General features: G+C 35.2%; 3 protein-coding genes across 7 annotated transcripts in view; 2 read left to right on the plus strand and 1 right to left on the minus strand.

Moving 5' to 3' along the window:
* The window catches only part of LOC125845665 (60S ribosomal protein L36-2-like), a 102,050-nt gene extending 81,363 nt beyond the window's left edge, over positions 1–20,687 (plus strand). The window contains exons 1-5 of one of the 2 annotated variants that reach the window (XM_049525211.1): positions 18,246–18,329; positions 18,423–18,472; positions 19,956–20,059; positions 20,234–20,433; positions 20,523–20,687. In XM_049525211.1, coding sequence (XP_049381168.1) covers positions 19,958–20,059; positions 20,234–20,433; positions 20,523–20,553 — 333 coding nt within the window. In that variant the 5' untranslated portion in view covers positions 18,246–18,329; positions 18,423–18,472; positions 19,956–19,957 and the 3' untranslated portion in view covers positions 20,554–20,687. Of the gene's footprint in view, positions 1–18,245; positions 18,330–18,420; positions 18,473–19,955; positions 20,060–20,233; positions 20,434–20,522 lie in introns of those variants that run through there. The other variant, XM_049525218.1, reaches the window with a different exon arrangement.
* Positions 1,396–10,971, plus strand: LOC125845621 (beta-amylase 7-like). Of its 3 annotated transcripts, none has more exons than XM_049525175.1 (11): positions 1,396–1,786; positions 2,499–3,108; positions 3,320–3,613; positions 3,863–3,940; positions 4,174–4,377; positions 4,604–4,798; positions 6,474–6,638; positions 6,948–7,208; positions 8,861–9,079; positions 9,227–9,446; positions 9,928–10,971. In XM_049525175.1, the coding sequence occupies exons 2-11, from the start codon at positions 2,677–2,679 to the stop codon at positions 9,954–9,956; spliced, it is 2,097 nt and encodes a 698-aa protein (XP_049381132.1). In that variant the 5' UTR covers positions 1,396–1,786; positions 2,499–2,676; the 3' UTR covers positions 9,957–10,971. The 3 variants fall into 3 exon arrangements, 2 of the variants coding, with proteins under 2 accessions (XP_049381132.1, XP_049381137.1); XM_049525180.1 differs by having other exon boundaries at positions 3,320–3,604; XR_007444303.1 differs by lacking the exon at positions 9,928–10,971 and having other exon boundaries at positions 8,868–9,079.
* LOC125845642 (uncharacterized) lies at positions 10,769–16,019 on the minus strand. Of its 2 annotated transcripts, XM_049525194.1 has the most exons (6): positions 15,763–16,019; positions 14,642–15,366; positions 13,768–13,826; positions 12,430–12,558; positions 11,777–11,912; positions 10,769–11,354 (listed from the first exon to the last, which is right to left on the minus strand). In XM_049525194.1, the coding sequence occupies exons 2-6, from the start codon at positions 15,344–15,346 to the stop codon at positions 11,064–11,066; spliced, it is 1,320 nt and encodes a 439-aa protein (XP_049381151.1). In that variant the 5' UTR covers positions 15,347–15,366; positions 15,763–16,019; the 3' UTR covers positions 10,769–11,063. The 2 variants fall into 2 exon arrangements, with proteins under 2 accessions (XP_049381151.1, XP_049381149.1); XM_049525192.1 differs by lacking the exon at positions 15,763–16,019 and having other exon boundaries at positions 14,642–15,663.
* Positions 20,688–21,388: the final 701 nt, after the last annotated feature.

The following is a 21,388-nucleotide window of genomic DNA, read 5'->3' on the forward strand; positions in this document are numbered from 1 at the left end:
AAACCCTTAAGATATGTTGACCAAGGTGGTATCAAGAGACAAGTTTGAGCTATGCAAAGAACTTGTGGACATGCACTCAAGCTAGAAACTTAAAGTTACCTCCTTTAAGTGAATGAGTTTGGAGGGGGAGATTGTGGGGGTCTATCTTCATGTGCCAATGTTTGATAAATATATATATATATACATATATATGTGTGTGTGTGCGCGCACGCGCGCGCCAATTTACTTGGATGATTTTTTCAGTTTTCCTTAAAGTCAAATGTCGGTAGCCTGTGAAGAAGGAAAAAATGTTTTTCTTCTATAGCATTTTTCCTCGATAAAAATGAGGGTTGTTCGTCATTCTCAAATACATCAAAAATAGAGAGAAAAGCAGAATGATGCATCACAGAAGGAAATAGTCTGTGAGGAAAAATAAAGAGTGTGAATGATATTGTAGTGAGGTGGGAAAATCAAAAGAGAGTTATTTCTTCTGAGTGTGTAGTGGTGTGTGAACTTTTTACTGAAACCTACATCTGTAAAATCCTTACTATAGTGATATATGTTGCTCCTCTCGGACCGTGGTTTTTTTCTTATTTAGGAGGGTTTCACGTAAAATCTTAGTGTCATTATTGCTCTTTTATTCCTTGTTGGTTAACCGTATTGTTGTGTTCCACTTATATTGCTTTTATTACAACAAATATTATTCCTGTGGCAAGTTTATTCCCAACAGAATGTACATATTTTTAGTTTTGATGTTGTTGAATTTTAACACTCATATTGTATATACCTTTCGATTTTGATACATATGATAATCTATAGTTTAATCTATTGAAACACACAGATATTCATACACATGACGTATTCAACAGACTCAAATTGCAAAAGAAAAAAAATCTTATTTACCAATTTGTATATCAATTGTTCTACAAAAGATGGATACATACAATCATATATATAAGTTATAGCATAGCGTAGGATCCCATTCGAAAAAAAAGCTCTCTATCAAGAATTTTTTCATACCATGACTCGAACCTGAGACATCGAGTTAAGAGAGGAATAGCCGCATTCACGCACCACATCTTTTCGTGGTCTTAAATATCAATATTGATATACAAATAACAAAAATATATACAATGTAGTTTATACACAGAGTAAACAAATTCTATGTACACATAATATTATAAAAAAACAGAGAGAATACATAAAGTCCTCTTAAACTAATACTTTATTTTTAAAAAGACGTTTAAACTTTACGAAAATCCTATTTTATCAGGTGAAAAAGCAAATGGTATATGGGCTAACAAAGTTGTCAAATGTTTCTTAAATTGTATTCAAGTTATATAAGCTAACAATATATATATCACACTAAAATCTAATTAAAATATGTAGTTACAAATTCTACCCATCTCTTGTGCAAGTTCAATACTTGGCTTATTTTGGCACGTGCAGAACGTGTGAATCGCACGCTTCGAAGATAAGATCACAAAGCACTTCATCCGTGCCAAGCATATGCTTAGACACGCTTGGCTTCCTTCACACGCGTGAGAAACCTAGCCTTCGCATGCTCGCCGTCTACCACCCTCGATCTCTCCCTCCTCCGCCGGATCTTCGCCGGAAAACCTTCCGGAACACATAAATCTCCTCTCCTCTCCTTCTGGTTCTTTCTGTAGGAAATATCCTTCCTTCACTCTGCTCCGGCCAATTCGCCGGAATATTTATTCTTGTATAGATATGAATCTGGTTACTCAGCGATAATCGTCGGCTTCGGTGCATTTCTTACAACAACTAGATGCCAGACGAGACCGGTGTAAGTCATCTACGTCTTTTTTTTTGTGAATTTTTTGTTGAAAGCGATCTAAAGGATGATTTTTTCTAGATGACCAAACAAACAGGAGTGGTCATATAAATGTACCTTTGTTGAAAAAATATGTATTAATGGACCTGAATTGAGCAGAATGGAGATAGATGAATCTTGTAGCCAAGCTCAACTGAATTGGAATTGGATTGGGATGTAGCCAGATTGAAAAGAAGGTGGTAATATAAGCAAAATTGATGTCTTTATTAGACGGTGCCAAAAATCATGCTTTGTTTGTTAGCTCAGATAGTCGAAGTAGATGGATTGTTGGTAGCTTCTAGATGGATTTGGGAAGACTACTGCATTTTCTTTCATTTTGTGCATGGAATTTAAGTTTCACACCCAGTAGTGTATTTTTACAGTATCTATAAGTTACTTACCGCTTTCCAAAGAAACTTGTTCAAGCTTATTCTAGACTATCTGCATTTGGTTGTTAGCTAATCTCATGGTGTAAATATTGTGATATGGTTGTTTATAAAATGTAAAACTTTACGCATATTGACTTGCAATTTGGAAGAGTAAGATTCCTATTTGTTATAAGTTGGCTATTGGTGTTAAGATTTTTCTAGTTAAATGGCCAATACCTTAAGTAATGGCTCCATTCTTCATGTCTTCTTTGAAATGCCTTTTGTTATCTAAACATATTGATATTTTTCTTTTGAAGTTCTTTTGTTGAAATCAGGGAGCTGAAGAACCAAACTTCAGTAATCATATCAAAAATGTCTTCTGGAATACTTTAGTCCAATTATTATGCTGAAGCATGATAAGTGTAGGCAATGTCATCTATATCTGAGGTTTGAAATGTAGTAAAACTCGAGTAAAAGAAGTGGTAGAAAGCTGGAATGGCATCAGAGATGCAGAGATATGATACAAACGAAGAAGACGAAGAGATGGGAATGGATGTGAAAGAAGAAGATGATGAGGATGAGGACGATGAAGAGAAGAATGCTGCCATGCATGCAATAGCAGGTTTTGATGGGGTACATGGATCGAGCAGCAGTAATAGGTTTCAACACCATCAGCAATATCACGAGCAACCAACCCCAGGGGGATCCCGTAGATGTAGGCCATTAGAAGAGAAGGAAAGAACAAAGCTTAGGGAGCGTCAGCGAAGAGCTATTACTGCAAAGATCTTGGCTGGACTCCGAAGGCATGGGAACTATAACCTTAGAGTTAGGGCCGATATCAATGATGTAATTGCTGCTTTGGCAAGGGAAGCAGGTTGGGTTGTTCTTCCAGATGGAACCACCTTTCCCTCAAGATCACAACCACAGGTAACTCTCCTCCACCATTTTAAGCAATGTGCTTGTCTTTTTTTCCTGAAAACAAAGTTCACATATAGTCTCACCTTTTTTAAGTGAGGCAAGATGAAAAATCATCGATTTGGAGGATTTTTGTCTACTGATACTTGTGCATCAATCTTGTTTTGTTTCTAGTAGATCTTGAGAAAACCCAATTGTGGTGTTGTTTTTCAAATATCTACAGGGCACAGATACTGCTGGTGGAACACCCACCACAATGGTGGCTTCATCATCTTCACATATACCTACACAACATACTCCACCTGGTTCGTTGAAAGGTGTGCCTTCTGGGTTTCAGAACACAGACGATCAGAGTGCCTGTCAAATGAAAAGTGTTTTTGTACCTACTTCATCCCCTTATGATTCATCATCCACTGCGCGATCACAAACTTCGGCCACGGTGGCAGATGGACTAGACACACAAAATGACCCATTTCTTGTAGGTTCTGTGGATTCAATTGACAAGCAGGTGAAATGGGTAGCTTCAATCTGTTGTAAAACATGTAAATTAGTACGAACACATTTTCACTTTGCCAATTCATTTGTGTGTAAATCTGTTGAAGTGTCAAAGCAAGAAAAAAATACTTTTACAATCCTGTATATATGGTGTATCATATGTGTGAAGTTGACATTTTTGATTGAATACCTTTTCAAACCGTAGTTTTGCTGTTTCAATGGACCTGTAAGAGCATTTGATAATGTTACTGTTTCTGAAATACTTTGTTAGGTTGTTGACATGCACACAAAACTACAGGAGCGTGATTTTGCTGGGACACCCTACATTCCTGTTTATGTTATGCTACCTGTGAGGCTTCTGAACTTAGACCTTGTTAATTCTTCCTTGTTCTTCCCATTTCTCAATCTCCTGTATCTTTTCCCCATTTCCCTAGCAACTGGATCCTTTTGACATGGAATTTTTGTCTTCAATCTACTTCCATTCTTATTAAAACTTTAGAAGTCAAGGGCTGTTGTTTTACAGCTTTCTGCAAGTCATATGTGGATAACCTGATGTTTTTTTGCATGTTGTTATATTGGCAGTTAGGAGTTATTAATATGAAGTCTGAGCTTGTTGATGCGGATGGTCTAGTGAAGCAGTTGAGAGTGCTAAAATCAATAAATGTCGATGGTGTGATGGTGGATTGCTGGTGGGGCATAGTAGAGGCAAATGCTCCACAGGATTATAACTGGAATGGATATAAAAGGCTTTTTCAAGTTGTGAGGGAGCATAAACTCAAAATAAAGGTGAGATTGACATGTGTTTTGTTGTGACTCCATTTTTCTTCCACTTCATCTAATTCTTTTACGTGAATGAATGCAATAATGGGGAAATAGGATGGTGTTTTTACTATCAACTGTTAAAGATAAGTACTTAATTCGTAAACAAAATGTTCATTTGGTACTTGTGATTGTCACCATAGTTATTGCATCAATTTAGATTGCAATGTTTTGAGGTTTTAAGTGGAATCAGGTTGTGATGTCTTTCCACGAATGTGGAGGTAACATTGGTGATGATGTTTGCATTCCACTGCCTCACTGGGTATCCGAAATCGGTCGAAGCAATCCTGATATATATTTTACAGACAGAGCAGGACGACGGAACCCTGAATGTCTCTCATGGGGAATAGACAAAGAACGAGTTTTGAGAAGCCGCACCGCTGTAGAGGTATGTTATGTGACCTCGGTCAGACTGCATATACTCTTATGATTATGACCTAGTGCTGTAATGATAACAGGAATATTTGTGTAGTGAATGTCTTCTAGTTATTTTGAGGTTAGAGATCATTTCCCATCTTTCTTTCTTCTTTTTGGATCGAGGATGGGGTTGAAGAAGAAAAACAACCTCTATTGACCACAAAAACTTCCAAGTTCGCAGACGATCAAATGTGCTAGAGAAGTGAAACATTCTGAGTAGTTGATATATTTTTGATGTTGAAAGCCTTACTGACCACTAACGCTAGCACAATACGTAGTTTTTTTTGGGTAAGTAATGACAATTTTGGACAGAGAGGGTTGCTCAAGTGGTAAACATCCTCCACCTCAAACCTTGAGGTTGTGGGTTCGAGTCACCAAGGGAGCAAAGTGGGGGAGATCCTAAGAAGGGGTTGAAAAAAAGTGATGGCAATTTTGTTATCTAGCAAAAAAAAAGATTCAGAGTTGTGTATAATTAGTGGTTGTAATGATTCTATACCATTATTAAAAATAATTAGTGATTGTAATTAACAGGTATCTAACATGGGTTAAGTGATCGCCCAATGTGTTTTTACCATTTTAACTTGTATATTTTGGAGATTCTCTATTGTTCTCAGTATATGTTATGCTTAGCAGCAATAACTGATTGGGAGTTACTGTTGCTAAATTGTCAAGGGGTTACTCAAGAAAAATAAAAATCACAGCAGTTGAAATGGTGGTATTTTTGTTTAAAGAAGATTTGCTTTTCGTGCTGTACTCTGTGTATTGGAAAGGCGACGAGGGTCTTCCTCAAGTGATGCGCCAATTAATTTCAAAAACTTAAAATATTTAATTGCATATATAAATAACCAAAATCTCAATAGCAATAACATATGAGCAAATATTTCAATTCAAAAACTAAAAGTAGATACTAAAGTCTAGAACTTGAATGACTCAATAATTCATATTAATTAGATGCCATTGAAATTGTTGTTTCTGGGCAAATAATTACTATATTTATTAGTATATAACTAAATTGAATTAGGCAGAAATAAAAATAGAAGGACTAGATATTTTTTTAAAAAAAGGGCAGACTGCAGAAAATAGAAAACAGAGTATTAAAAACAGAGAAATGAGAAGCTGTGCACAGTGGCATACCGGTTAAGAGTCGCGAAAGAAGAGCAGAAGAAGAAAGAAGAACAAAAAGAAAAAGTTTCTGACTGTCGCGAAGCAGAGGAGAAAGAAGAAGAAGAGAGAAGAAGAAAAAAGTGCTGACTGTCGCGAAGCAGAGGAGAAAGAAGAAGAACATAGAAGGCTTACTTGAAGTTGTTGAAGTCTGAACGTTGGAGAAGAAAGTTACAGTTTGTGGCTTTGTGCAAATAAACCCTAATATTGCCTTTTAACCACCCGCCTTTGCGAGATCGCCTCACCTTGCTAGTAATAGGCGACCAGGCCTCGCCTCTCGCCAAAGGCGATAAGACGAGCGCCTTTCACAACACTGGCTGTACTCATCATATTAATTTTGCTTGTAAGAGGTGTTACAATTCACAGAAATCCAATTTTCTTCTTTATGTGACTACCTTTGTCAAAGATTTTGTCATACACAGATACTCGTAAAAAAAGATAATAGTGATATCTTACCTAGATATTTATCTTTTTGACTAATGTAGGTCTACTTTGATTATATGAGAAGCTTTCGAGTGGAATTTGATGAGTTCTTTGAGGATGGTATTATTTCCATGGTTGAAGTTGGACTAGGACCATGTGGGGAGCTAAGATATCCCTCTAATCCTGTAAAGCATGGCTGGAGGTATCCTGGAGTTGGTGAATTCCAGGTAATTTCTTTTTAATTCTCTTTGAAGTTGTGGTTAGTAGTTGACATAACTTAGATTTGTATGAATGGCATGCAAAAGAATTTGATTTGTCAAATCTTTCTCTGTTTATACGTCACTATATTCCTGTCTGAGGTCAGACTTGAAAAGCCAAGGTTTGTCTAAGTGATTACACTATATTAGGGTCTCTGTCAAAAAGTAGAGCCAAAGATGTACTACAGTCACATGTGTGTGACCATTTATGGCCTCAATATGACTTTCTTGTCTCCCATAGTTTTTTTTTTTTTGACAATTGATTCTTGTCTCCTGTAGTGTTATGACCAGTATCTGCTGAAAAACCTGCGGAAGGCGGCTGAAGCAAGAGGACACTCATTCTGGGCACGAGGACCCGATAATGCTGGTTCTTACAATTCACGGCCACAAGAGACTGGATTTTTTTGTGACGGGGGTGACTATGATGGGTATTATGGTAGGTTTTTCCTGAACTGGTACTCTCAAGTTCTGATTGACCATGCAGATCGCGTGCTTTCTTTGGCCAAGTTAGCTTTTGATGGGACATGCATTGCTGCAAAGGTTAGTCATCTTTAAGGAAATGATTTTAATTTATGATACATTACCAGTTGCTATATTCTTCTCACTACAAAATACAATGGCAATTTTGACTGTTGCTATAATATGACAACAATTCCTTTTCTTCTGTCTATAAGTGATTTCCTTTTATTTTCATTTTTATACCAATAACAACATACCCAGTGAAATCTCACTTCATTTTTATACCATTTACTTCTTATTTTCGTTATCCAAAAAATTATCCTTACGCTGATTTAAATAAACAGGGACTGTTCATAACGTGTTTTGAGCTTTCCTGTAACTGTCCTTACGCGCATCAGAGAACTGTTTCGTTTGCGTTGACGTTCTTTTTGTTTTTTTTCTAAACAAATTTCAAGAAGCTTGAATCAAGGGACAGATGTACATGACCTCATAAGAAAAGAATGAAAAACGATGTTTCCTAACCAAATTATAGTGGAACAGCCAGCAGTCAAGTTGAACTAACAATGTACTATTAGAGGCAATTTAGCCTTGAAAACTGAAAAGGAGGAGTAACCAACTTCTGTTCTGTCATGTTCACATTGCCGGGACCTTATTTATTCTCTCTCCATCTGTCCTCTTGCCCAACCTTGGTAACCTTTGCCTATGGAGAGCAACTTGGTAGTTAGAACTGAGAAATGACTCAGGGGTGGCAATCCACCAAGCCATTGCAAAATAACTTGCATTATTTACCAAGCAGGGTTTCCATATAGCTTATCCTCAAAATGATGATATGAACAACTACTTCTAAGTGATTAAAGAATTCCAAGACATGATTCTACCTCCTGGACTTCGGAGTGTAAAGTTTACAGCTTTACACTCTGAAGGTTCCACCTATGATCAGATTGACAAATTTGGAAAATTTATATAGCTGATCCAGCTAGTTCGGAATTGAGGCATAGTTGATTAATTCACTGGTCCAAAAGCCATTAATGACTTTAGGGTTTTCCGTATGCACAGCTGTAGTCTCAGACTGACCAAAACATTTAAGGAACAAATGTTGGTCGCAAATCCAGACTAGTTCTGCACTTCCGTTTCCAAGGCCATAGTGGAGAACAAAATGTTTGCTGCACAAAATAGCATTAGTCTGTTATGAAAAAGTGAAAACCTTAAAAACCAGTTTATAGCTTTATGGATATTTTCCCAAATGACAAACCCAACTCATACCTGCTAAAATCAAAAAACAATACCAATTTTCTCAGATTCAAACCCATACACTCAGAAGAGTTGTTTTCCTTAAAAATAGTTTAGAGCTTTAATGGTATTCTTGCAGATGACAAGCCCAACATTAACTCTCCAAAAAATAATAATCTCAAATTCAAATTCAAATCCAAACACACAGAAAAAAATTCCATAAAAGAGAACTGTTGTAAGTATGTTTTTTTTTTCTTTCTGGAGGTTCTATTGGCTGACTTTCCGATACTGTTTCGTGTTCTAGGTCTCACAAATCTGTTTTTGTTAAATGTAATCATTCAGGGTTTCTTGCAAATTACCCAGGTTGTTGAAATTCATGCACTTGAAATGGAAAGTAGATTATCCTTGCTTTGTCTTTTATTTGAAGTTTGCAAGAAGCAAAGAGGGTTTTTTAATTTTAGGTATAGTTGATCCAATTTCTACCATATTTTAAATCTAAGCAGCTATCAGGAATTCATTGGTGGTATAAGACAGCTAGCCATGCTGCTGAATTAACAGCTGGTTTTTATAACCCTAGCAATCGAGATGGTTATGTTGCGATTGCTGCAATGCTGAAGAAGCATGGAGCTGCATTGAACTTCAAGTGTGCTGAAATGAGGATGTTAGAGGAGGCAGTGGACTTCTGTGAGGCTCTAGGTGATCCTGAAGGATTAGCCTGGCAAGTAAGCTTTGAGTACTAAAGCTTGAGTTTCACCTCTGCTGAAGGATAAATGTCTACTAAATAGACAATTTCCTATCCCTACTTGCATAGTCGAACCATTATGTTAACTGCATCTGAAGTTATTTTGCCTTTGAACATCTCATAACAGGTGCGGAATGCGGCTTGGGATGTTTCTCTGCCAGTTTGCAGTGAAAATGCACTTCTGTGTCATGATAGAGGAGGCTACAATTGTTTACTGGAAAAAGCGAAACCGCTGAATGATCCGGATGGGAAACATATTTTTGCTTTTACCTACCTTAGGCTCAGTCCCCTTCTCATGGACGGACAGAACTACATGGAATTTGAACGATTTGTTAAGCGAATGCATGGTAAAGGATTTGAAGTCTTTTAACTCTTCAATCAATTATTTGGTTAGATTTGTGGTAGACTAGTTTGCGATTAAATTGGGTAGAATTAGTTGGATCAATATTCGAGGGTCCAAAACATGTCTACAAAACTTTAATATCAATATGAATTGGACTTAGGATCAGTGCTATTGTGAATATTCATCACATCACTAGTGTTGTCTTGCAAGATGATAATTGATAACTAGTTAACCGGGGCAGATGCTAGTTGATATCATGGCTGATGGACATCATATTGATAAGTCAGTTCATTGCCTTCATCGTCTAAGATTCTTCCAGTAAATAAATTGATTATAAAGCATGTTATTTATCTCAGTTAGTGCAAATAAATTGCGTCTTAATGAAGGTCATTATTCAGCCAGCTATTTATTGACCCATCATCCTCAAGATCATCTCATAGAGACAATTATGGTGACCTTGTGGTTGGTTCTTGTCTGTTTTGCAGGGGAAGCAGTCCTTGAGTTCCCATCGTAGTTTGGGAGAGCAAGCAATCTTCAAAATGTGCATAAGTTTCATCTTCCTTTGGGAAAGCAGGATTATATTTATTTTTATATTATAATGCAAGTCTAATTCAGGAGAGCAGGCAATCTTCAGCTTGTGCACATGTGGGGTTATATTTCTTTAGTACAGTGTAAGGATACACTTCTGAAGGAAAAATGATGAAGCTGCAGTGCTATCTGTGTATCTTCTGGTCAGTGTTGTAGCGCAACGTGACCTAAGATAAATTATTCGTGTTGAAGATGATCACATACCGTATTGTAGAAAGCAAAACTAGCTTAAGTTGCTGAAAGGATGGATTACTAGCAAGAAGTAATGAAGAAACTGAATCTTAAAACAGTGATGTACTTGTCATATAGATTATTCAATCCGATTGCAAGGTGTAGGAATTATGTTACATGTGCCTTTAAATAAGCATATATTCAGCTCAATAATCTTTGGAACTGCAAAATATGTTATGCAATTTTACTGTCAATTTGCATGTCTAAAACAAATAGCAGAAAGGAAGTGAGTACCAATAATCCTCATGCAGCGGCAAGTTATTTTCAAGATGAATTGGCAATTAGGGCCTGAATGTTGGCCAGCATCTCTTACCATTGGCATCTATATATTTAATCAGTAGCCTTTTTGTTAACCTGATAGGTGTGCTATTACTTTCAAGGTGAATTGACAATTAAAAGTTTAAATATTATCCAGCAAACTGTGTTCCAAGACAACATGCTAACACCAACTACCTGGTGAAAGTATACCAGATGAAAAGGAACAATTACTAACATCTGTCAACTGTGTAATCGAGACGGCGAGACCTGAACTTCCATTCATTTATATTACTGTAACTGAATGTTTGGGCACCCAAAATTTTGTCCCTCTGAGCTAATAACTGATGTGATCAGGGAACATGCTATCCTTTAGTAATTATGCCAACTAGTGAACTAACAAGAAATTTTTTTGCCTGTTCTCTACTAAAAGCCATCGTACTAACCTATACAGGGGCATTAAATATATTCCAAGACACCCTAAAGAAAAAAACAATGAGTATGACACAGACCAATATATGACTTCTTCAACCCAGTTCACCCTCACTCATCTGTCTAAAAAAAGACGCCCTGCTAACTCATCCCAGCTTTCTCTCCTTTTTTGGGAAATGGTGAGAGAGGACTCCCCCGGTTTTCCAAAATCCGGTCCTTCCTCTATGTTGCGGAAAGTTCCATATGCAGAAGGAGAATATGCTTGGGGCACATCCAGTGCTACTGCCCTTTGCAAAGCAGCCTTGTGTTCCTCCATGTGCTCCTTAGCGAGAGAGTCCCGTCTCTCCATTCTCTGCTGCTCGGGGATATTCATAGAATCTGTACTCTGATGCCTCTCCAACATCAACTGTGTATAAAGAAAATGGAAACAATTTCATGAATAACAGTATGAATGTTAGCTTTAACTGATCATTTTCCAAAAAAGTTTCTCATATTTAAACAAATCTGACGGGACAAGAATTTGTTTTTCAGATGCTGTACGCAGAGATTCCTCCTCAGGCTAATAAAGCTATATTTACACATCAAATTTCTTATGCATTTACCAAGACATCTACCACAACAACGACTCTGAGTCCACACCATGATTTCTAAACCAAAAAAATCTAAATGCACAAGGATCCACTTTCTGAAAACTGATTTTACCAATTTATTTTTCGTAACAAGGTCCTCTAACAAATCAAACTTCCTGAAGCCAAAAAATCTTAAGCATTTTTTAACTTTGCACCAACAGCAAGATCCTACTAAAGAATGGAGCTGTGGAGAACTTACATCAATTGTTCTTTGTGATTCTGTCAGTATCCGAAGAATGCCATGATCAGATGTCATGTTGCATGAAAGAACTATGTGCTCAAACCGTCCATCAACAGGTATAGCAGTCCTCACAATGGGTTTAATATTAGCAGAGCTGCAGCAGAGGCAAAGAGAAGAGAAGAAAAAGTTTATGCATCAGCACATTCCTGGTAAAAAGGTTCAAAGACTTGCATTTATGCACCTAAATCATTGCTTCGAAATGGTAAAAAAGAAGTTGGGTAATAAGATCTCTTTCTCTTTTCATAGCATACTACAGGAAGCTAGTTGGGATTAAGGCTTAGTTATTGAAACAGCTGTATTTGAGAAAACGAATGTACACAAGTAATTAAAGGGAAGGAATTTTGGCGCCACTTCATGATAATGAAACCAACCAGCAAAAAGCATTAACACTGCAAAGACCAATGCCCTTCAGAGAGAAGAACCCCTCCCTGTGGACTGCTAGTTATTGCTCTTCAACTTGTCTCCACCAAGTAAAAATTTTGTAGCCAAGCTAGGTCCTTAAACGGTACCAAAATCCTAATGTATACTAGTGAAAGCTAGCACATGAAATCCTGCCAAAGTTTTACCATTTTATTTTATGAATCTGTTTGTGGCAATGGAATTTCATATACCTGAAGGGCTTCCTGACAATAATATGATAAAGACGACCTGGAGCATAAAGGCGTCTTGGATCTTTTAGCATCTTCTCCTCCATCGTGAATGTATCCTTTAGGCACATTATGCACATCAAGCATGGGAAACTAAAGAAAAACAACACTTGTCAGCTTATGGGTCTGTCATACTAGCTCTTGGTATCATGAACGTATGACCTGATACAATGATGAACCAAATATTTAAGTATCAAAAAATGAAGGAAAAAAAAGCGTGGTATTAGTCATTCTTCCTAACAGTGATAATAACTCCATTCATTAAGCTTCCCACTATAAGTTAACAAGAAATTTTGGGCTTCCTATAGTAAAGGAAGTATATTTGATTTACTAGGAAATGGCTGTTTGTACAAGTGGCATACATCACATTGGCAAGAAATTCTTATTTTGCCGTGAATAGACAAAGATTTTGTCTTAGACTGTCATTGATTCTATCACGCTAAGAAGTTTTGCATTCGATCTTTAAATTTTCTCCATTTTGTGATCACAAAGTGATACTGCAAAGGACCTTCACCTCCAATCAAGAGCTTGGGGGTTCGAGCAGCTGGGCAATCAAAACTTATGGTGCGGGTTTCCCCATATCCAATAAAAGGTGAATAGGTGACAGTGACACCAAAAAGATAACGAGCAATGGACAGAGTCACATTATAAGATCGGAAAATTGAAAGTGTATAGCATCTCTCAATATTCAAAGTTTCATATCTAAAGCAAGTTTTCAAGAAACTGCTCGAGTTTTAGCAAAAGCGGCTCTCAGGACTTGTCTAGGCAAAATTTTGGAAATGATACCTTTATTCTCGTTTCTTCCAGCTAATTTATCGCCTATGATTTCACGTTTCTGTGAAATCATGTATTGGTTGAGATATATCCATTTTTTTATAAAAAATCAAGGACTAAGAATCTCGTGACTTTATTCACCTGACCAAGAAACAAAGAAACTTGACCCTTTTTTATGAGCTTGGTCTTACTTCACCGTCAAGAAAGGAAAGAAGATTTTCACATCTCGAAGTTTAACTCAGATGTAGCTCCCTTCTTTTTTTGGTAATATTCAAACTTGAATCTTTTGTTTTCTAATTTAAATAATGAAAAAATGGAATGTTAGTAGGGGAGGGGGGTATCCATCATTTGAGTCTCCAACAATTATTCCAATAATTACTTATCCGATTTGGTCTATGGCACTTGAACTAAGCTATTAATTACTCAATGTAACTGTTGTATTTTGATTCCGTATATTTACTTTAAAATCACATACAACAGAGACATCAAAGGTCATGCTAAAAGAAGAGAAGACCTGCAATCTTTTACCAGATAAGTGACTTGAAAGCATGTTCCAGTGCTACAGTGGTCCGAGGTAAGAAATCATCCTGATTGGTCCATGGCAAAGATGTGTCAAAATGTGACAATAAATTCTAGACGAACAGGTATATCTTGGGCATAGAGCATCCAACAAGAAAAGAAATATACACGAGATATTAGACCTTATCGATTATTAAAAAAGGTATCTTCCTAAATTGTGAATTAGACCTACCTTTCTAGTAGGAATTGCTTCACAAAAACAGAATGTAATGTCTACCTTCCTTCATATGTTTGTGTAAGTATAGATCTACATGCAATCCATAGATTTTGCTTCCAAATAACAGTTCAATTCCTTCAAACTAACAACATTTGATTCACTAATTGCAGGGAACAACTATCTGCTAAAAAATATAAGTGTCACTTCATCCCACAACAGCAAGGATAAGACACACAACTTACTAAAATATAAGCACCATTCAAATGCTTTTCGTGTTACATCTGTCTGAAGAGAAACAACTTATAAATGTTTCCCGTGTTACTTCTGTCTGAAGAGAAACAACTTATGTGACGTTAAACTACCTCAATACGACAGATACATTCACACCATGCAATAAGATCAAGCTATTTAACATTGCACTTCAAATATGAAGCATAATTCCAAAAGATACACTATGTGCCACTTAGGATCAAATTTAAGTAAAGAAAAAAGAACCTCCCTTATGGAACATTCTTTGGTAGAATGATTACATAGTCTCATATCAAAAAAAGAAAAACATCATCGACCTTGCATATCTGGTTGGCCTTTTTGTTAAGATAAGTCCAATAGTACAAGTCAAATCAAAGAAGATGTGTATCAGACAACAAAGAGAACCTGCATGCTTACCTGAAGTACAACAGAGTTTATGATGTCCGCATATCTCACAGCCAAATTTAGCGAGACACACCTTGTAGGAGCAATCGCAAAGCACCTAATCCTTTTTCTGTCTAAGAGCCCCAACTTTTCTTTGTTCTTCACAGTCAACATCGTCAACAGCGTTACCACCCCTGCCCCTAAAGAATGCCCAGCATATGTCAAGGTATAATCTGGATACCTCTCCACCAATTCCCTTAAAAGTTGTGATTCAGCTTCCCAAACCCATTCAGCTGCCTTCAGTAGACCATTATGAACATACCCCCCATCAAATTCTGCTTGTCCAAGTTTATCATCAAGGAGGACCAAAAAATCACTATCCTTAGCCATATTAAGACCCCTAATTGCTACAACTATATCAGTATTCTGATGATCAACATAAATCAAATAAGGAGACAACTTCCCTTGAGTATCTTCATGACTTTTTTTTACAATAACCCAATCTGGATCAATGCCATATCCACCAGGTGGAGTCGATATGGGATTTCTAATATCATCCTCATATACCGCCATAATATATCGACAGAACCTTGGCACAGGCTCAAACTCACTGGCAATTGCAAGTCCCCAATTCTCACTTTCACGGCCAGCAGTATAAAGGAACTTCTTCCACACCCAACGTACACAACCTAAGCAGTATACACATTCAACAACTGGAACACAACAGGCAACTGACATTGGCTCTACCAAACAGTCATCTTCTACCAATTCAAGAATGACAATTATTTTCAAGAAAACAAATGACAAAATGGGTTCAACAAATGGGTCATATCTCAATCAGGCAACAATATTGCTGAAGTTCAAATAATGGGGTACCAATATTCTCTGTCTAGAGCAGATATCAAGGTTTTGTTAAGCAGTTGAGCTAACTCAGTAATAAAGATTGGATCTTTATTAGTAAAATAAGAGAAAGAGGGCATTAAATTAACAACTACAACGAACTGAGCAAACAACAGCTGTAATCATCAATACAGACTTCAAGAATGGAACTTGAAAAAAAAAAAAAAGGAGAAAAAGGGTCTGCTTTTAAAACATGAAAAGAGAGAAATCACTGAAAATTGAAGGGAATAATGGGAGAAAAAGCAGTAACACACCTGCAACTACTCGTCAAAGACACCATATTTTTTGTGGGGTCCCTTACAATTGAGTGAAAGAATATATTGGGATTATGCCAAGATCCTTTCTCTAATGAGACTGTTTAATTACAACTAATACTAGTACTTTTTTAATGGTTTTTGCAAGAAAGATGACATATGATGATGGTTGATGGCCTCTGCTTCGTTGTGATTTATGTGGAGAAAACAGTTTGTATAAATTCTCTCAGGTTGGTAGAAGTTTCCTTTGAAGTGATAAGGCAAAAAAAAAAGAACAAAAAGGAAAAAAGGTTGTTTCTTGTGAATTATTGCCATTTGTTAACTTTTGTCACACTTCTACTTTTGTATCCTAGCAATCGTCTCTTTACTAATTTCGATAGAACTCTGCCTCTTCTTCTTTTTTCCAATCTTTTTGGTAATATTAAGTATTCATTTAGTCGGGGCTTCAATGTGGGTTCTGAACATCAGTTGAGAAATTAAAAAATATTAAGTATTTTTTTTTACTTGTCATAATTGTTAAATATTTGTAAATATGATGAAAAGTAGAGTAGTATAATATATAAACGGACTTTTTAATTTAATTTCAGCTGATATTTATATTTTTGATATAATCTAATACACACTTAAGTTATCATAAAGTTGAAAAGGTAAACGCATGATAAATCATGTGGTGTTACAATATGAACTGAATGGATTATCCTATCACTTACCATTCTAATTGGTCAAATAATATTTTTATTGACTAATTCATTTCATGGTTCTCCTGAAAGATAGTGTTACTGTTTTATAGAAAAAATCATCATTTTGTTTAAAAGTATAATTTGTAAATTATATATAAAAAAAAAAAAAAAGAGGGGGGGAGGTAAAGCACGTGGGTTTTCTTTTATTAAACTAATAAAGTAGGAATCGAGTACAAAAATATAAATTATTGAATGTAAAAAAATGCAAGAGAGAGAACGTCGAAGGTCCTAGTAACACATGTCTATACTTTGATATTAGGTTTGAGGTAGATTAGGAGATTGTTGTTGAACTGCTCTAAAGGTCAAAAGGTGTTATAACTGTAAAGTGATTTGTCTTCGAGAAAAGATTATGTCGTCTAGTAGATTACACAACAATTTCGATTGCGAGAAAATATCAATCCAAGATTTTCTTGACCCAGAAAAAATATGACAAACGTCTCTCCAATATCGACTCAACCACATGCCATAATATGGTTTATCCGCTTTCCAAATACCTTTTTTTTTCAATATAGTTATTTCTCAAATTAAGTGTCGAAGATAAATATAAATAGGCTGCTAATGTGGCTACTAAATCATTTGATTACATTAAATATATATTCTTCTTCGTTTATCATAATTCATAACTAGTTTGTGGCAATATTAACAATGTTTATTTGGACCACAATCCTGTCCAACATGATCACATTGAGCATATTAATAGATATTTTGTTTGTAAAAATGTTATATTAAATACTTTTCTATTTCTATAAGTTACAAATTAAGACTAATTAATTCTTAGCTAATTAAAAGTAGCTTATTTCCCATGTTCATCATTCTTTTTGTAATAAGTTTGGGTTTAATTTACGATAATTATTTCAACTTAAATATATTATTTTCAATCAACACAATTACGTTAGCACATAAAATTTCCATAATTTTATCAATTTGACAAAAACAATGTTTTATGTGTGGATATTTTATTAAAAGAAAAACACAACCACTTTTGAAAAAGTCTCAAAGTATTTAACCTTTAATATGGAATTCGAGCGTCAAGGTATTAACTTGGACCAAAATTATTAAGTTATTAAATACGATTTTTTTAGAACAACTTTCACTTATAACAAACATAAAAATCATATTTATATGTTATAACTATAGTTTGTATAATTGTGCTCCACAACAAATTTTATGTTTGCTGTGGAGCTTTTGATTTGTATAATTCGCTAGATACATCTAATTTTATACAAATTGTTCAGTTTTGTATAAATTCATTTATACATTGTAATTTGTATAATAAGATCTGTATTTGTATAATTATAAGTGTATAGGACGAAAATATATGTATTTGTATTTGTATATAGACTTTTGTCTCACTTTATACAAACACAAACGCATTTTATACATTTGTATACCAAATGGGTAATTGTATATCGAAAATGACTAATTGTATACCGAACCAGATGACAAAAAAATGAAATATTTCCTACGAATTACAAATAAAATACACTATGACTATAAAATTTAATTTGAATTAATAGTTTGTTATTTCATACAATTTTCCTTTTTTTTTAACGAACAAAAAAGGCAATCTGGTACTAAAAAAAAGGAATTCATCAAAATATTTACTTGAAAGGGTGTACTTGCAACATTTACAAATTTGAAGGTGCTAACTCTATAATTTAGAAACTGCGTGGCTTTATCATCAAAATGTTAAAACATTATCATATGTTAGATCATTACCAAAACTACCCTTCTTCCCGTCATATATGCAGAATATAAATTCTGTATTGCAATCAGAAAAAACCCTAGCTCTGCTCTCAGTGCTTCCGGCGACTATTTCAGTCGAAGGTCAAAACCCTAGATAAATCAAACTGGAAATCTAAATTCTCTGTAATTTGTTATCTCACTAATCTTTTGCCCTTTGTTTTTGCACTTCTGCAGGTACTTGGTGAAAATTCTAGGAGTAACAAAGTTCTATTGGAGCTGATTAGGTTAGTGTGCGATTTATATGCTGTTCAGTAATATATGCTTCGTTTTCTAGATTAAAATAGGCATTTAGTAATAGATAGTACATATACGTGTGTGCAGGTGCATCCATTGTTTTAAAACCTAGTATTATATGTATAGAAAATAATTTTACAATAATTTTATACTGAGTTGAATTTGTTGTCGCGGAGGGGTGATCAATGCAGTTATATTTTGAATCCGGTGACTTCAGCTAAAATTGCATTTACTATTTTGATAAAGTGATCCCACTTATCTTCCGCATTTCAGAAAGTTAAGCTAGGGAGTACTTGATGAAGAGATATGCTACTTTGGTGTAGTATTAAGCTATTTTACATAAAGGGTAGTTGGATATGTATTTTTGGTGTTTTGATCGAGAATGAAATGACTTTGCTTATTTTTGTTAAGCTATGGATTGTTTTGATTAATACAGACTTATTTTCCCTTTTAATCTATTTGACACAAAAGGGTAGTTGGATCTCCATTTTGGTGATTTTATCAGTTGATTATGTTTGCTTAAACAGCATTGCTGCAAGAAATTAAGTTAGACATGAACTTGGTTTTTGGCATGGTATCTTGATTTTGTATTAGTATAGAATTTAATGAGAATATAAACTATAGTGTGCCCTTTTGGTTTAGATTATTTTGAGAGTATGAACTATTTTCTTGACTGGCTTCTAAGTGTAGGAAGTGTCAAAAGTCAAAACCAACTTGTGAAGTGGATTAGTTTATGTTCCTCTCTCCATTTCCTTATATCTATTTTTTGGCCGGTTTGAAAAAAAGAGCATCTCACAGACATTATTCACATAACAGTACCTGTTACTGTGTAACCACCTAACAGGTTCTATTGGTTTAGACGCATACATTTTCTACTCTATGGGATTGTTTGGTAGAGTGTATAAGAATAGTGTTGAATAGGATGTTTTAGTAATGTTGATATTAGTTATTCTAACATTAGTTATGCTTAGATTATTTTTTATGCTCTGGTTTGGTGAATTAAAAATAGCATGCATTGCATAATTTCTAAAATTAATTATTTGTTCACAAATATTCCTTCCACAAATATGGTGGTAAGGATGTGGAAAAGGTTTTGAAGGGCAATTGTGTCTTAAACCATGCTTATGCATGCATTATAAACTCTTGCATTGCTAATACCATTTATTAGTTATACATAGCATAATACCAAATAGAGTGTATAACTAAGGCTTGCATTAGTTTAACATAGGCTAAAAAAGTTTACCAAACAAGGTATTAATAATACACAAAGCTAATGCATGCATTTTTGTTTCTAATGCATCCTTATCAAACGATTCTGATATGCTCTGCAAATTCAGTATGGTCATCGATATACGAGTGTTAATTGTAGTTTGTAGGACCAGAACCAGACACGTGACATTTATGCCTACCATAGTTGAATAATAGCTGCTTATAATCACTAGTCTGGTTCTTATGTGCCTTGGTTATTTGTAGGGATGGCTCCAAAGCAGCCAAATACAGGCCTTTCTGTGGGTCTTAACAAAGGACATGTTGTTACTAAGAAAGAGTTGGCTCCCCGCCCTTCTGATAGGAAAGGGGTAAGTTGTTTTCTGGTTTCCATGCTTTTGATCTCTTTGTTTCTTAATGTTTCAGATGTTACCCATTCTGGATATCTAACCAATATCTAAACTCATCCACACACAAAAGTGATTCTCAAAATCTAATTCGATCAGGACTTCTAATAGGTTTGCTTCTCTTTGTCTCTTGTTCAGAAAACCAGTAAGAGAATACATTTTGTTAGAAGCCTTGTCAGGGAAGTAGCTGGTTTTGCACCTTATGAGAAGAGAATTACTGAGCTTCTTAAAGTTGGAAAGGACAAACGTGCTCTTAAGGTAGCCAAGAGGAAGCTGGGTACTCACAAGAGAGCAAAGAAGAAGCGTGAAGAGATGTCCAGTGTTCTCCGTAAAATGAGGTAATTGACAGCATGTCAACTTGAATATTATACACTTTTATGACTATTGTGTTTGACTAGGTGCTTATCTTTGTCTTTTTGTGATCCAGGGCTACTGGAGGTGGTGAGAAGAAGAAATGAGTTGCATGCTAAACACCTCTCTTTGAAATTTTAGGGTTTAGAAATTGCTTTGCCTAGATCTACTTCTCATCATTTTTATTGTTGAAACACAACTCTTCTCTTTGTGATCTTTTGTTTCAGAACGAGAATGGGTCAAACTGTACCAAGTCTTGTATCTGGAATACCATATAGATTCCAAATATATTTTGAAATATAGGTACGGACGGGATCAATATAAAACACGTAATTAGGGTTTTAAATAATGAGATTTGTTTTGTTTGCCCATTAATTAAACCCCAAACCTAGGCTTCACTCAAGGATTTGAGGTGATGTAAAATGCCAAGATGGAAATAAAGAGTCAGGTGTTGAAATACCCAATTAAACTGGGTCAATATGGGTCGAAAATTACTAGGTACAATTTGGACGTACCATTCCTTAGTGCTTTGATCGTCCCAACACAACTGTTAGTTTTAAAAATATTGTTAAGATAAGATAAATTTATTTACCATATTTCAATTTCTTAAAATTAAAACAATTGCTGTCCCACAAATTAAGGGATCAATATTAGTCCTATTTGTGTGTATTTATGTCCTGCCTCTGGTCGTAATATTTCTTTTGACTAACCACGAGAATAGAATAGATTCAATGCTTTAATGGTCGCGCGAGAATTTAATATCACGAAATTTATAAAATAATACTTAAAATTTATCAGCCATTAAAACTAAAACACTATATTATTTTTCATACAAGACTATGTAGTAACGAACATTAATAATGTAAAGAAAAATGAAAATTATAACATCTTATCATTTATCCTTAATAACATAAGCATAAATTTATGACTGTAAAAAAAAAT

The sequence above is a fragment of the Solanum stenotomum genome, chromosome 1, assembly GCF_019186545.1.
Source record: "Solanum stenotomum isolate F172 chromosome 1, ASM1918654v1, whole genome shotgun sequence".
Classification (NCBI taxonomy): domain Eukaryota; kingdom Viridiplantae; phylum Streptophyta; class Magnoliopsida; order Solanales; family Solanaceae; genus Solanum; species Solanum stenotomum.